At 47.2% G+C, this 16,626-nt stretch overlaps 1 protein-coding gene across 1 annotated transcript in view; it reads right to left on the bottom strand.

Moving 5' to 3' along the window:
• Window positions 1-1,680: 1,680 nt before the first annotated feature.
• Window positions 1,681-16,626, bottom strand: part of rps6ka5 (ribosomal protein S6 kinase A5) — a 28,342-nt gene continuing 13,396 nt past the window's right edge. The window contains exons 15-17 of the mRNA XM_084683863.1: window positions 9,010-9,160; window positions 8,686-8,849; window positions 1,681-8,240 (exon numbers count right to left, since the gene is read on the bottom strand). Coding sequence (XP_084539989.1) covers window positions 7,959-8,240; window positions 8,686-8,849; window positions 9,010-9,160 — 597 coding nt within the window. The 3' untranslated portion in view covers window positions 1,681-7,958. The remainder of the gene's footprint in view (window positions 8,241-8,685; window positions 8,850-9,009; window positions 9,161-16,626) is intronic.

The raw sequence follows: 16,626 nt of genomic DNA, 5'->3' as shown, positions 1-16,626 counted from the left end.
ACCCCTCCCCCACCTCCGCCCCCCCCCCCCCCTCTCCCTGGAACGTCCATCCCTCAGGCCTGGCCTGGCAGGTCGCCCGCACCTCCCCTGTCCGTGTGCATGCGTGACAGGGCCTGCCATTGTGCAGGCGCCACAAAGGACAGGAAGCGAGAGGGTCCGGGGGGGGGGGTCTGAAGGTCAGCTCCTCACGACGGACGCCGTTCGGCACCTGAGGCACTCGGCTCGGGCGCCGTCTCCCTTCTCCTCCCTCTTCCTCCCCTCATCGGGGATGGGGAACGGCACCTAATCACGGTTCAGTGAACATTCCGTGTCCACCAATGATGGTCTGCGTCGGTCTTTTGGGTTTAGATGTTGTGTAACACTGACAAACATCAGGAGACATGAGTCTCTGCCTATCTACTGTATCTCTTTCTTTCTCTCTCTCTTTCTCTCCCTTCTTCCCCAGTCTTGTCTGTGTCACGGGGGGTGGCACAGAGGGTGTGGGAGCCTAACGTTGTCATGGGGACCCTTGTGTGTGGGAAGCAGTCCAGATAGAGGGTTTTAGTGACTCAAGGTGACTGGACCAGGGGAACAATAGCAGCTCTCCATTAGTGCTAATGGGGATTAGTGTTGTGACACCTGGGGGGGAAGGGGGGGGGGCATCATGGGGAGAAGCTGCACTTTTCCCCTCCCACTGTCCCCCTTCATCAAACCTACACCATCTCAACCTCACAACTCAACCTGACTGAAAGAATGGCGTTACAGAACAGAGTCCTTAGTGACTATCTGACTATCTGTCTCCAATCTCTATCCAGACTACTTTAATGTCTGTTGGCTTATTTGCATATAAGTTGTGTCTGGACACTGATCCTCAAACCTGGTACTGACAGAGTTACTAGGTGTGTTGAATGTCAAGCCAATTAAATCCCCTGCCTTTGACAAAATGAGATTTTCTCCCTGATTGACAGTGTGGCTCCAATTATTCCAGTAGATCGTTTCCTCCTACGAATGTGAATTAAAATGAAATAAATCTGAGATGGGGCCAAACCCGGGGTTCCTCATCCCACCTCCCTCTCCTCAACTCTCACTCCCCCTCTCCCCTCCTCCCTCCCCGGCCCTCTCCCCTCCTCTCTCCTCATTCTAGCAAATTCCTGCACTCTGGCCAAGACACCCAGTCAATTAATAAGACATTGGCTCCTCCCCCTGGGTCGGGGGGTCCAGGGGCCACCCAGGAGCCTGTGGCCCTCCTCTAAAGCTGCTTCCCTGGTGGCCCCCAGGAATGCCAGTCGCTTTGGGAACAGGATGGGGAGGGAGGGAGGGGGGAGAGGGGAGAGGGAAGAATAGAAACAGCCTGATCATCATCAGGGTCCAGGACGAGCCAGTCACAACCGCCGGGGGCAACAATAGGGGAATGTGTTCCAGTCCCAAGGATCCGAAAGGCCCTTCTCTCCACTGTAGTCCAGCCTGGCGTGCTACCCACACACGCACTCTCACGCACACTCTCCTTCTGAGACCTTGAAAGGCTGAAAGTCCTCCATCATACCCTGCCACTGCGCCTGTTTACCCAGAGGACTGCCCTGCCCCCTCCCCTCCCCGACCGGTCCCTATTTCACTCTCACCAGCCATGCCTTACTCTCTCAGCTGTGGAGTCCCTACCATAATAATGGTGATCCTCAAAGACAAGACGTCCAGCAGCCAAGGGTTTGTGAACTTAGAAATTTTATTTCAACATTTGAACGTGTGACAAACAGTAACAGTATTCTATTATTTTCAACAGGTAGAAAGGATTCCAAAACCTTAAAGCCCTTTACTTTTTTTCTCAGATAAACATGTCTTCAAACACATATATCAAACCACAGGACAGGCAAAATCTGCAAACACAAACAATACTTGATTTGAACAGAATTATTTTACAAAATACGCACACACTCCCTTATTGTCCATTGTTAGAAACCGAGTTGATTCAACTGGGCTCCAGCCAATCACAGCAAGACCCCACACCAAGGCTGTCCCTAGTATACTCCAGACAGTAGAAATGCAGTAGAAACTGTTTGGCTCTTCAGTACACCTTGTGGTCTGTCATCTGGGTCTCAAGACCAAGCACCTGCACACATGCAGTTTCACTATGTTTTAAAGGTCCTATAGTTTAGACTTGGCCATGACTTAGCATGTACATTATCTACAGCTGTTTTAAGACACACAAAATACAAATAATCACATTTTGGAAACGTTAATTCCCCCCCCCCCCCCACATACACACACACGTCAACTATACCAATTCCAAAGTGTTTCATTTCTCACATGTAGATCATCTAGCCCAGCTAGACATTAATGATATATAAGCTTTTCCCAACGTTCTCTTATCTGGACACTCATCAAACCTAGAGCTGACGCAGCACAGTGAGAGCAGTCACAGACTGAAGGCCAAGGAGCTCGAGACACTGGTACACACTGCCCTCTTGTGGTTTCTCTTGGAAAACATTTCGCTTGAGTGCAAGACAACAGGAGGACCACAAACCACACTTTGTGAGGGATAAGACTGGATATTAAATTGCAAGTACTAACTATATATTTTATACTATGAATGCTGTGTGACGTAGCCACGTGTACTGATAGTAAGGTTTCTGAATTAGACCTTTGGTAAACTAAAGGCTGTTCGTTCGCCTAACAAAATGTGAATCTTGGTTAAATAAAATTGCATCTGATTCACATTAGATCAACAGTAATTTCCCAATCGATGAGGTCTTAATTAATACTAAGGCCCCTTTAGAAGTCCCTTCATGGGAACAAAACACAACAGATTTTTAGATGCAGGAAACCCTCACTCTAATAGAAGAGAAACACATTCAAGATGTTTACACTTCTAACAGGGAGAAGACCCCCAGCAACAACAGAGCTTTGTGATGTCATTGTGTTGTGACATCACAATGGACCATTGTGACATCCCTGCATTATGACATCAAAATTATTAACTATCACAATGAATTGATGAAATCACAATGGACCATTATGCTCTCACAACAGACTGATCCAAATGGACCATGAAAGAACCCTATAACTACATCGACTGATGTCAAATGATCTCAATTTAAAACAAGCTTGGACTGTTTGATTGATAGGGGGAGAATGTACTGTGGATTTCTTCTGGTACAGCAGAGATAGAACGGTGGGTGATTCCTTGTCTGGTTGCATCCGTGGTGCGCCTGCAGTCCTGCACCATGCAGGTATCCACAACAGCATCCTCGCAGTCACTACAGAGCGAGCAGTGGTGCTCTCCCAAACTGGCTCCAGACCAACAGAGGGCTGTCACCACCAAGCTCTGCACAGACCAATCATCAAGCTCTGCACAGACCAATCATCAAGCTCTGCACCGACCAATCATCAAGCTCTGCACAGACCAACCAATCATCAAGCTCTGCACAGACCAATCATCAAGCTCTGCACAGACCAATCACCAAGCTCTGCACAGACCAATCATCAAGCTCTGCACAGACCAATCATCAAGCTCTGCACAGACCAACCAATCATCAAGCTCTGCACCGACCAACCAATCATCAAGCTCTGCACAGACCAACCAATCATCAAGCTCTGCACCGACCAACCAATCATCAAGCTCTGCACAGACCAATCATCAAGCTCTGCACAGACCAATCATCAAGCTCTGCACAGACCAACCAATCATCAAGCTCTGCACAGACCAATCATCAAGCTCTGCACAGACCAACCAATCATCAAGCTCTGCACCGACCAACCAATCATCAAGCTCTGCACCGACCAATCACCAAGCTCTGCACAGACCAATCACCAAGCTCTGCACAGACCAATCACCAAGCTCTGCACAGACCAATCACCAAGCTCTGCACAGACCAATCACCAAGCTCTGCACAGACCAATCATCAAGCTCTGCACAGACCAACCAATCATCAAGCTCTGCACCGACCAATCATCAAGCTCTGCACCGACCAACCAATCATCAAGCTCTGCACCGACCAATCATCAAGCTCTGCACCGACCAATCATCAAGCTCCGTATCGAACAACCAATCATCAAGCTCTGCACCAACCAACCGAGGGCCGTCAACGTCTTCACCTATTAGTGTGTCCTCTCTCTTAATCCCTTTCCGGGAAAATTTAAAACCTGACGAACTTGAAAAACCCCAATGAGTGCAAACTTTGACCTTAAAGCTGAATTGCATGAAAACAACAGTATATCAACTGGCAAATATGCCAAAGTCAATGGAACGCACTGCTACAGTACTGCCAGAGAACAGAGTATCCCAAAATATAGCATCAACCAATACCTTACATGACACAAACAAGTATGAACGTTTGGCATCGAAATAGCCCCTGGATCACGTGTGATCATAGCGACAGCCAAATGGCTGTTCGTCAGCACACCTCCCCCAGGGCCCCTGTGCCTCCACACCCACAACGCTAGAGTATGTGTGCTGTGCGCTAAGCAGGCCCAAGTGTGGGAGGAATGATGTGCCAACGGTAATGTGTTAGAGAGGAGAACAGCGGTTTGGCTGGCTTTGTGTTGATCCGGTTCAGGACCACGGACAGCAACGCACAGCCCAGGCCCTGTCCAACCAGCCAGCTGAGGGAGGTGGACCAGGTCAGTCTGGGTTGGAGAGCAGTCCTGCGGGGCATTAGGTCTCCAGGAGAGCCCATCTCCTGGTGGTCCTCAGCTCCCGGACGATGCCTCCCGAGAAGCTCAGGAAGGAAGCCACCTCCTACTACCTACCAGCTAACCCTCTCTACATGCTCCTCCCACAATCTGCAGTCTCCTCCCACTTCCCCACAGGCTCCTCCCATTCAAAGTTGCCCATCCATCCATTCCACCACCGAGCCTTGAGCAAACCATCTGTCCTGAATGCGACCCCAGAAAGACCTTACTGCAGCTGATTTAATCAGCCGACAGCCAATTAAACACTGGTTCGGAGTTAATTGGACTAAGGTAGAATATTCTCTGTGCTGCCAGCTTGTATTGAAGCTGACGACCGATAACACAGAGGCTGCTGACTCAGCAGCACCACAGAACATGAAAGCACACTGGAATCTACACAGGAAGAAAACATGTCTTGTTTGCATGAGACAGGACAATTAGGTCTACTGTTTGAAAAAGAAATACCCAGGACAGACTACAGACAGCTCATTAAACAGAGTGCTTGAGCGAGCTGGGAGCAAGGATAACGCGCACACAAATCGACCCTAGAGAAATGGAGTCTCTGAACAACAGAAGAAAAACACACACACGCACAAAAAAGGTGAATTTCTGCTACTCGATGGCACACGAACATGCTGTTCTTCAAAGAGAAGCACTCGTTAGGAGTCCGGCACGTTGGAAGAGCGGACCACATATCCCAGTAGCGCCCAGCCTCCCCCAGAGCTGGCTCCCAGGGCTAGAGAGGCCAGGCTGGGTAACACGCAGAGCTGAGCCATGCTAACTAGCAGAGCCCGTCTCCCTGGGGAGGGTTCAATATAGGACACCCCCCGTTCCCCTTCCTCTCTGTGAGCTATTAATACACCCAAACAAAGGAAAAGAGGCTTAATGATGCGGCAAAAGACAACTCGAGCGAACTAAGTCAGGCGACAGCTTTGCCGTGTTCAGCTCCAAGGTCGGGGCTTTTTAGTCGGTGATATTGAGAGGTTCAGCGTGCGAGTGTGTGTGTGTACAGTACATGTGTGGACTGTGCTCTTTCACCACAGTGTAAGACCTCTGCAGTGAGGCCTCCGCGACAGGATTGAGCCCGACGACACAGAACATCTGTGCATAGTTTGCAAGCGTGGAAACGGTCTGTATCAACTTAGCGCTACGCTTAAGTACTCACACGGGATGACTTGTACTCGTACTGGACAACATACAGTACGGACACGTTTCGAATGACACAAACACAAACTGTGACATCAAGGATCTTTTTGCATACTTGCATAAAAAACAAATAAAAAAAAAGGAACAACAACATGCAGATTTGAGCAGCTACCTAAAGGAGTTTTGTATGCTTTGGTTCTGAGTTCTGAATGCAATGCAATGGAAGAAGATAGAGAAGAAGCTGATGTGTCCGTTCTATGACTGGGGACTGGAGCCACAGATGAGCGCTGAGAGCTGAACACGCTGTGTCATTGGTGTGAGGGGCTGTCTCAGTCATGCAGGGGGAACGACACACTGAAGGGCTGTTTTCCTCAGGATCCCTGGGATCCCCTTCCACACACACACACACACATGAGGCTGACAGCTGTGGCATCGAGCGTGGCTGTGGACTGACAGCTTCTTATGTGCCACTGCAGTACATGTGACTCTGGTAAGGTGTGGTATGGTGCAGGGGCGTAGCCAGAAAAATATTTGTGGGTAGGCCTAGAAAAATATGGATAGGCATGTTTTCAGTTTTTTTTTACTTATTTACTTTGCGATGTGCACCCGGTGCATAGTTTTTCGGACACATTTTCCTTTTTGGGTAGGCTTTAGAACAAATTGGGTAGGCCTATGCCTACCCAGGCCTACCGGTGGCTACGCCCCTGGCATGGTGTGGTGTGGTCTGCTGTCATGGGTTTAGTGTGTGGGGGGGTCCAGCAACCCCATTATCCGTGTCCATCCTTTCCACTTCTTTCCACAGCCCCCCCAACATCCAGTCATGTGGATGTTGCGCAAAACAGGCCAAGCCAATAGCTGAGCAGTCCTTCTGCAGGGCCAGAGGCTGCTGCCTGAGACAGCCAATCAGATCAGCCGGCCAGAAGTCACGCTAGCTCATGAGTGAAACCACTCAAAGTACTGTGCCAGTGAATGTCAGGGAGCTAAACACAGCTGCTTCTCTGAGGACGATCACTTATCTATCCAGCGAAGCGTTCAACTTGCAGTGATTAAGTTCTTTGGGTTGAACAAGCTCCCTCCTTTCCTTATGTGTAATCCCATCCCCAGAGCAGGACTAAGTACCTAGACACCAGTCACGGTGTCCTAGATCTGGGAGCTGACTGAACTGCCTCTCGTGAAGACAAGAGGAAAAGAGAACACACATCTCCTTGGATACAGTGATGAACAGGAAGTTTGAATTCCAAAACACCTAGCTGTCTGCTTTTGAAATTCTCCCTCAGGAGATAAAGATAAAACAGTTTTTTGACTAGAGACTAGGGTTCTGACCATGTAAAAAAACACATAAATAAATCAAGATAAAACATTGTATATCCTGTATATATATATATAGCATATATATAGACTAATATATATATATATCTATAATAAATAATTTCAGTCTGTGTATTCACATATATAAATATACTATCTCTACTTTCCCCATAGTTAGAGTAAGGTGCAGGACAAAGACTTGCATTTTGGGTTAGACCGTGTAGATAAACCGTTGGTAAGTCCATAAAGTAAATGGCAGGATAATACCAGGGCAGAGCGAAAGAGATGGACAGAAGAAGGCAGGAGTAGACAGAAACCGAGATAAACAGAAGTGGACATGGATAGAGATAGAGGTGGACAGACGTGAGAGAGGTGGACAGAGGGTAGAAAGCTGCTGCTCTCCCAGGTTAGGCTGAAGAGTTGTCCCCAGCATGTGGCCCTGGGTGAGTAGGGCAGCCCTTTACACTGGACACTGGTGACCACCTGATCACATCCCTGATTAATGATCTGTGTGTGTGTAAGCATGTATGTACAGTATGCATGTATGTTTGTATGTATGTATGCATGTATGTATGTATGTATGTATGTGCGTGTGCATGTGTGCGTGTGAGAGAGATGGTCTATTGCTAGCGATGTCTGAGAGGTGATTGCTGGATCTGCAGCATGCTTAGTTTAGAGGCGTGCACTTGTCCATGCATGGGGCCGACAGCCAGTGGAGGGAGAAGGGTGAGAGAAGGAGAGAGAGAGAGGGAGAGAGGGGAAGAGAGCGCTAGAGAGAGAGACAGTCTCTCATGCGGTTGCACGTCCCTCGGTCAGTTTGGCAAAGCCGTGCGTCTCCCTGGCTCTCGCCGCATGAGAAGTCAAAGGTCGGGGGGGGCCGGGGGCGGAAGATGGTCGGGGTCTATGGCCAGGGTTAGGGGCACGCCCCCGGGGGTGCTGCCCGGGGGCTGGGGGGCAGGTTCCCCCTCTGGGCAGGTCTTTTCCTGGGACTGGGACGAGGAGGAGGAGGAGTGGGTGCTCTCGCTGGAACTGCTGCGGGTGTCTGTGCTGGTGCTGGTCTTCTTCATCTTCCTCCTCTTGGCCAGGGGTGCCTTGTCCACCGTCTGCAGGCGGAAGCCCTCCCGTTTACACTGGTTGAATGCCTGCACGGGAGGGAAACACATTTACACACTCTTGTCAGATACACCCAGCTCAGAGGAAAACACCAACACGCCTCAGAGAAACACCGTCACCAGTACAGTGAAACATCATTGGCAACACACCTCAGAGACACACCGTCACCAGTACAGTGAAACATCATTGGCAACACACCATCACCAGTACAGTGAAACATCATCACCATCACACCTCAGTGACACACCGTCACCAGTACAGTGAAACATCATTGGCAACACACCATCACCAGTACAGTGAAACATCATCACCATCACACCTCAGTGACACACCATCACCAGTACAGTGAAACATCATCACCAACACACCTCAGAGACACACCAACGACACCGCTGTAGCAACAATCTCTTTCCCCCCACCACACCCCAACCCCTCACTCCACCTCCGCCTGGCACCACAGCCCCTCCCTCTTACGTTGAAGGTGGCGTTGACGTAGGTATGGACGGAGGCGGTGGAGGAGCCCAGGATGTCAGGGGTCATCAGGGGGTTGGAGGACAGCTGGCTGTCGTCCTGCAACCAGGCGTTGTAACGCAGACCACACATCTTGATCCTCTTGTCAGGGTCCACCGTCAGCAGCTCTGCAGAGGAGAACACGAGGAGGAGTCACTAACAAGGTCACCAACACAGTCACTAACAAGGTCACCATCACAGTCACCAACACAGTCACTAACAAGGTCAGTAACGGTCATTAACACAGTCAGTAACAAAGTCACCAACATGGTCCCAGTCAGCCCTCACCCTGGATGAGGTCCTTGGCCTGCTGGGACACGTTCCTCCAGGCCTCGCCGTGGAAGGAGAAGTCGCCCTGCTTAATCTTCTTCATGATCTCCTCGGCGCTGGTGCGTGTGCCCTGGCACTGGAAGGGCACCTGGCCTGACAGCATGGTGTACTGCAACCACACCAACACAGCACACTGTTAGAACCACTGGAAGGGCACCTGGCCTGACAGCATGGTGTACTGCAACCACACCAACACAGCACACTGTTAGAACCACTGGAAGGGCACCTGGCCTGACAGCATGGTGTACTGCAACCACACCAACACAGCACACTGTTAGAACCACTGGAAGGGCACCTGGCCTGACAGCATGGTGTACTGCAACCACACCAACACAGCACACTGTTAGAACCACTGGAAGGGCACCTGGCCTGACAGCATGGTGTACTGCAACCACACCAACACAGCACACTGTTAGAACCACTGGAAGGGCACCTGGCCTGACAGCATGGTGTACTGCAACCACACCAACACAGCACACTGTTAGAACCACTGGAAGGGCACCTGGCCTGACAGCATGGTGTACTGCAACCACACCAACACAGCACACTGTTAGAACCACTGGAAGGGCACCTGGCCTGACAGCATGGTGTACTGCAACCACACCAACACAGCACACTGTTAGAACCACTGGAAGGGCACCTGGCCTGACAGCATGGTGTACTGCAACCACACCAACACAGCACACTGTTAGAACCACTGGAAGGGCACCTGGCCTGACAGCGTGGTGTACTGCAACCACACCAACACAGCACACTGTTAGAACCACTGGAAGGGCACCTGGCCTGACAGCATGGTGTACTGCAACCACACCAACACAGCACACTGTTAGAACCACTGGAAGGGCACCTGGCCTGACAGCATGGTGTACTGCAACCACACCAACACAGCACACTGTTAGAACCACTGGAAGGGCACCTGGCCTGACAGCATGGTGTACTGCAACCACACCAACACAGCACACTGTTAGAAACACTGTTGGAGACACTGGTAGAACCCTGTCAAAACAGTGAAATACACTGGTAGTCACAGTTAGAACCACTGTTAGAAGCCCCTTAAAACCGTCTGAGTACAGTGCAGCTAGAGTAGAATAGAGCTATAGTAGAATAAAGTTAGAGTAGAATAGAGGTTGAGTACAGTAGAGCTAGAGCAGAATAGAGATAGAGTAGAATAGAGATAGACTAGAATAGAGGTTGAGTACAGTAGAGCTAGAGTAGAATAGAGATAGAGTAGAATAGAGATGGAGTAGAATAGAGCTAGGGTACAGTAGAGCTAGAGTAGAATAGAGATAGAGTAGAATAGAGCTAGAGTAGAACTAGAGTAGAGCTAGAGTAGAATAAAGCAAGAGTAGAATAGAGCTAGAGTTGAGTAGAGATAGAGTAAAATAGAGCTAGCTAACAATAATATCGCAATAATTTTGACGACAATATAACAATTGAAAAAATCGTGAATATCAAACATTAAAAAATAAAACTTTTTGTTGTTGCTTGTGTTTCAAGATCATCTGGCTCTCACCTCTGTGTTCACACACACACACACACAGACACCATTTGTGCACATACTGAGCATGTGCAGAAACTGAAAATGGCACGCACACAGGCACTCTCCTCTGCTCTCTTATTGGCCTGTCACATAAGGATCTCTGCATGAATTGTTCCATGTGAGGTCCATTTTGTCAAGTTGCAAGTACCATGTTATGGTCCCTGCTTACATTTTTTCACTACACATTTTGTACTTTGTAACAATAGCTGTTCTATCTAAATTGTTTTGTTGTTTTCTAATGGGGGCAAAAGAAAATCATGTTTTTTTATTATTTAATGCAAGAGATATATATCGAATATTATTTAAAAAATTACAATATAGAGATATATATATTTTTTTATATCGCCCAGCCCTTGTACAGCAATAGTATAGTATAGTACAGCTATAGTATAGTATAGCACAGCTATAATATAGTATATTATAGTATAGTACAGCTATAGTATAGTATAGTATAGTATAGTATAGTATAGTATAGTATAGTATAGTATAGTATAGTATAGTATAGTATAGTATAGTATAGTATAGTATAGTATAGTATAGTATAGACTATACTATACTATAGCTGTACTATTAATTCAGCTATAGTATAGTACAGCTATAGTATCGTACAACTATAGTATAGTATATTATAGTATAGTACAGCTATAGTATAGTACAGCTATAGTATAGTACAGCTATACTATAGTACAGTTATTGTATATTATAGTATAGTACAGCTATAGTATAGTACAGCTATAGTACAGCTATAGTATAGTACAGCTATAGTACAGCTATAGTATAGTACAGCTATAGTATAGTATATTATAGTTTAGTACAGCTATAGTACAGCTATAGTATAGTACAGCTATAGTACAGCTATAGTATAGTACAGCTATAGTACAGCTATAGTATAGTACAGCTATAGTACAGCTATAGTTTAGTACAGCTATAGTACATCTATAGTATAGTACAGCTATAGTACAGCTATAGTATAGTACAGCTATAGTACAGCTATAGTATAGTACAGCTATAGTACAGCTATTGTTTAGTACAGCTATAGTATAGTACAGCTATAGTATAGTACAGCTATAGTACAGCTATAGTATAGTACAGCTATAGTACAGCTATAGTTTAGTACAGCTATAGTACAGCTATAGTATAGTACAGCTATAGTACAGCTATAGTATAGTACAGCTATAGTACAGCTATAGTATAGTACAGCTATAGTACAACTATAGTATAGTACAGCTATAGTACAGCTATAGTATAGTACAGCTATAGTACAGCATAGAGTCAAACTAGAGCAGAGAAGAGCTAGAGGTGCACTACAAACACTGTACAGCTGAATGTGATGTAAACTTTGCTTTAGATTTTTTTATCTATTGAAAATAATAAAGCAAATGAAGATGGCAAGGACAAACATGGGACACTCAACCTAATATTTAGTTGCACAACCTTATGATCTTATCCACTCTTGGCTGTTTTAAGGTGTGTGTTTTGGGTCACTATCCTGTTGGAGGAGCCATGACCTGCAACTGAGACAGGTGTTTTGGGTCACTATCCTGTAGGAGGAGCCATGACCTGCAACTGAGACAGGTGTTTTGGGTCACTATCCTGTTGGAGGAGCCATGACCTGCAACTGAGACAGGTGTTTTGGGTCACTATCCTGTTGGAGGAGCCATGACCTGCAACTGAGACAGGTGTTTTGGGTCACTATCCTGTTGGAGGAGCCATGACCTGCAACTGAGACAGGTGTTTTGGGTCACTATCCTGTTGGAGGAGCCATGACCTGCAACTGAGACAGGTGTTTTGGGTCACTATCCTGTTGGAGGAGCCATGACCTGCAACTGAGACAGGTGTTTTGGGTCACTATCCTGTTGGAGGAGCCATGACCTGCAACTGAGACAGGTGTTTTGGGTCACTATCCTGTTGGAGGAGCCATGACCTGCAACTGAGACAGGTGTTTTGGGTCACTATCCTGTTGGAGGAGCCATGACCTGCAACTGAGACAGGTGTTTTGGGTCACTATCCTGTAGGAGGAGCCATGACCTGCAACTGAGACAGGTGTTTTGGGTCACTATCCTGTTGGAGGAGCCATGACCTGCAACTGAGACAGAGCTTTGTGACACTGGGAAGTACGTTGCTCCAGAAGGCCCTGACCATGTTGAGATGTCATCATGTCCTGCACAGATTCAAGGCACAGCAGAGCAGTCCCCGGCCATGACGAGGCTCCTCCATGTTTCACTGTAAGGGTGCTGTTCTTTTCTTTGAAAGCTTCCATTTCACAAACACAGAGCGGATGTGACTTGCCAAAAAGCTCAAGGTTTGATGCATTGTCCAACAGAAGGATTGCGGCTTGTCAATATACATTTTGAGCAATTTCCAGCTTTTTTTCATGTTTGTCTTTCAGAAGTGGAGTCCTCCTGGGTCTTCTTCCACGGAGGCCACTCTCTCTCTCAAAAAATGACAGATGGTGCGATCCGAAAATGAAGTACTTTCACCTTGGAGTTCAGCTTGCACCTCTTTTGCAGTCATCCTTGGATCCTTTCCTACCGTTCGCACGATCCTTCTGTTCCACCTGGGGTGGATGCTCGTCTTGCAGCTGGGCCCCAGGGTGGTGGGCCACAGCTCCATGGACGTTGAACTTCTTCATAAAATGTGCAACTGTTGTCACAGAAACATCAAGTTGTAGCCTTGACCTTTGCCAGGCGTGTCTATTATCATTTTAGAACTGATCTCCTCAGACAACTGGCTTCCTTTGCTGTCTCTGGTCAATGTTCAGTGTGGTGCACACCATGACACCAAACTGCACAGTGACTACGCCCCTCCATTTAAATAGGCTGAATGACTGATCACAAGATGGAAGACATGGGTGATACAAATTAGAGAAATGAATTGGTCAGGAAAATCACTATAATGCTATTTTTTCTAATCTTTTCTAAAGGGTACCAACACATGTGTCCAGGCCATTTCAGAATATCTTTGTAGAAAAAGAAATAATCTGTTTTCACAGCGTCTTTGCTTTTACTCTATGACATACCAGAGATATGCAAGTACGCACGATGCTATAGCTTTTAATGGCATCCCTTTCTGGAGGAATGAAGGATTGTTTCAATAAGCTGTAAGGTTAGCAACACATTTGAGCACAGGCATTTTTCTGCAGTGTGAGCAGTATGTAGAAGCCTACAGCAATCTCTCCCCTTGACCTGATTATGGCTGCCCGCTAATTTCTCAGTAGATACAAAGAGAGTGAGGGAGAGATAAAGAGAGACAGAAAGAGAGTAGAGAGAGAGAGTGAGAGAAACAGAGAGAGGATGAGAGCTAGTGACAGAGAGAGAAAAAGCCCTTTTGGCAGTGCTCGCTTAGTAGTGCTTTTTAATCTCTCCCCATCTGAGTGTGTGTGTGTGTGTGTGTGTGTGTCTCCTCTCCCTCTCCTTGGCTCTTTACGCTTCCAGAGCACTCGGTACAAAGGCTGTCATGATCCATCTCATCACAGCTCCACACAGCAGGGGAAAGACACCGCCCCCCCCCTCCCCCCTTTCCCTCCAGGGGGCGCACCCCCCATGATTCTCTCTCCTCCAGGGGGCACACCCCCCATGATTCTCTCTCCTCCAGGGGGCGCACCACTCTACCCTCTCCCCCAGGGGGCACCACCTCACGCATGAGAGGCCAAGCGGAGAGAAAAGGTCTCTCTCTCCTCAGCTTCCTCTCTCGCTGGCTTTCTCTGTTCTACTGCTCTTGATTCTCAGAAGAAGGCCATTGAATGAGACTGACATTTCCCGCTGGCGGGAAGGAAAAAGTCACGTCTACATGGCTGGGGAAGACCGGTTCTTTGGAACTGTGAGTTAAGTCTGGTTCTATAGTCCTGTGAGTTAAGTCTGGTTCTATAGTCCTGTGAGCAGAGTCTGGTTCTATAGTCCTGTGAGTTAAGTCTGGTTCTATAGTCCTGTGAGTTAAGTCTGGTTCTATAGTCCTGTGAGCAGAGTCTGGTTCTATAGTCCTGTGAGTTAAGTCTGGTTCTATAGTCCTGTGAGTTAAGTCTGGTTCTATAGTCCGGTGAGCAGAGTCTGGTTCTATAGTCCTGTGAGTAGAGTCTGGTTCTATAGTCCTGTGAGTTAAGTCTGGTTCTATAGTCCTGTGAGTTAAGTCTGGTTCTATAGTCCTGTGAGCAGAGTCTGGTTCTATAGTCCTGTGAGCAGAGTCTGGTTCTATAGTCCTGTGAGTTAAGTCTGGTTCTATAGTCCTGTGAGTTAAGTCTGGTTCTATAGTCCTGTGAGCAGAGTCTGGTTCTATAGTCCTGTGAGCAGAGTCTGGTTCTATAGTCCTGTGAGCAGAGTCTGGTTCTATAGTCCTGTGAGCAGAGTCTGGTTCTATAGTCCTGTGAGCAGAGTCTGGTTCTATAGTCCTGTGAGCAGAGTCTGGTCTATAGTACTGTGAGTAGAGTCTGGTTCTATTGTACAGTGAGTAGAGTCTGGTATAGTACTGTGAGTAGAGTCTGGTCTATAGTAACATGAGTAGAGTCTGGTCTATAGTCCTGTGAGCAGAGTCTGGTTCTATAGTCCTGTGAGCAGAGTCTGGTTCTATAGTCCTGTGAGCAGAGTCTGGTTCTATAGTCCTGTGAGCAGAGTCTGGTTCTATAGTCCTGTGAGCAGAGTCTGGTCTATAGTACTGTGAGTAGAGTCTGGTTCTATTGTACAGTGAGTAGAGTCTGGTATAGTACTGTGAGTAGAGTCTGGTCTATAGTAACATGAGTAGAGTCTGGTCTATAGTACTGTGAGTAGAGTCTGGTCTATAGTACTGTGAGTAGAGTCTGGTCTATAGTACTGTGAGTAGAGTCTGGTCTATAGTACTGTGAGTAGAGTCTGGTCTATAGTACTGTGAGTAGAGTCTGGTCTATAGTGCTGTGAGTAGAGTCTGGTCTATAGTACTGTGAGTAGAGTCTGGTAGAGTCTGGTCTATAGTGCTGTGAGTAGAGTCTGGTCTATAGTACTGTGAGTAGAGTCTGGTAGAGTCTGGTCTATAGTGCTGTGAGTAGAGTCTGGTAGAGTCTGGTCTATAGTGCTGTGAGTAGAGTCTGGTCTATAGTGCTGTGAGTAGAGTCTGGTCTATAGTACTGTGAGTAGAGTCTGGTAGAGTCTGGTCTATAGTACTGTGAGTAGAGTCTGGTCTATAGTGCTGTGAGTAGAGTCTGGTCTATAGTGCTGTGAGTAGAGTCTGGTCTATAGTACTGTGAGTAGAGTCTGGTCTATAGTACTGTGAGTAGAGTCTGGTAGAGTCTGGTCTATAGTACAGTGAGTAAAGTCTGGTCTATAGTACTGTGAGTAGAGTCTGGTCTATAGTACTGTGAGTAGAGTCTGGTAGAGTCTGGTCTATAGTGCTGTGAGTAGAGTCTGGTCTATAGTACTGTGAGTAGAGTCTGGTCTATAGTACTGTGAGTAGAGTCTGGTCTATAGTACAGTGAGTAGAGTCTGGTCTATAGTGCTGTGAGTAGAGTCTGGTCTATAGTGCTGTGAGTAGAGTCTGGTCTATAGTACAGTGAGTAGAGTCTGGTAGAGTCTGGTCTATGGTACTGTGAGTAGAGTCTGGTCTATAGTACAGTGAGTAGAGTCTGGTCTATAGTACAGTGAGTAGAGTCTGGTCTATAGTACAGTGAGTAGAGTCTGGTAGAGTCTGGTCTATAGTGCTGTGAGTAGAGTCTGGTAGAGTCTGGTCTATAGTACTGTGAGTAGAGTCTGGTAGAGTCTGGTCTATAGTGCTGTGAGTAGAGTCTGGTCTATAGTACTGTGAGTAGAGTCTGGTAGAGTCTGGTCTATAGTGCTGTGAGTAGAGTCTGGTAGAGTCTGGTCTATAGTACTGTGAGTAGAGTCTGGTAGAGTCTGGTCTATAGTACTGTGAGTAGAGTCTGGTAGAGTCTGGTCTATAGTGCTGTGAGTAGAGTCTGGTAGAGTCTGGTCTATAGTACTGTGAGTAGAGTCTGGTAGAGTCTGGTCTATAGTGCTGTGAGTAGAGTCTGGTAGAGTCTGGTCTATAGTGCTGTGAGTAGAGTCTGGTAGAGT

The sequence above is a fragment of the Hypomesus nipponensis genome, chromosome 3, assembly GCF_054491055.1.
Source record: "Hypomesus nipponensis isolate SF chromosome 3, ASM5449105v1, whole genome shotgun sequence".
Taxonomy (NCBI): domain Eukaryota; kingdom Metazoa; phylum Chordata; class Actinopteri; order Osmeriformes; family Osmeridae; genus Hypomesus; species Hypomesus nipponensis.
The sequence above is the reverse complement of the archived record's forward strand: the minus strand, read 5'-3'. Positions and strand labels throughout refer to the sequence as shown.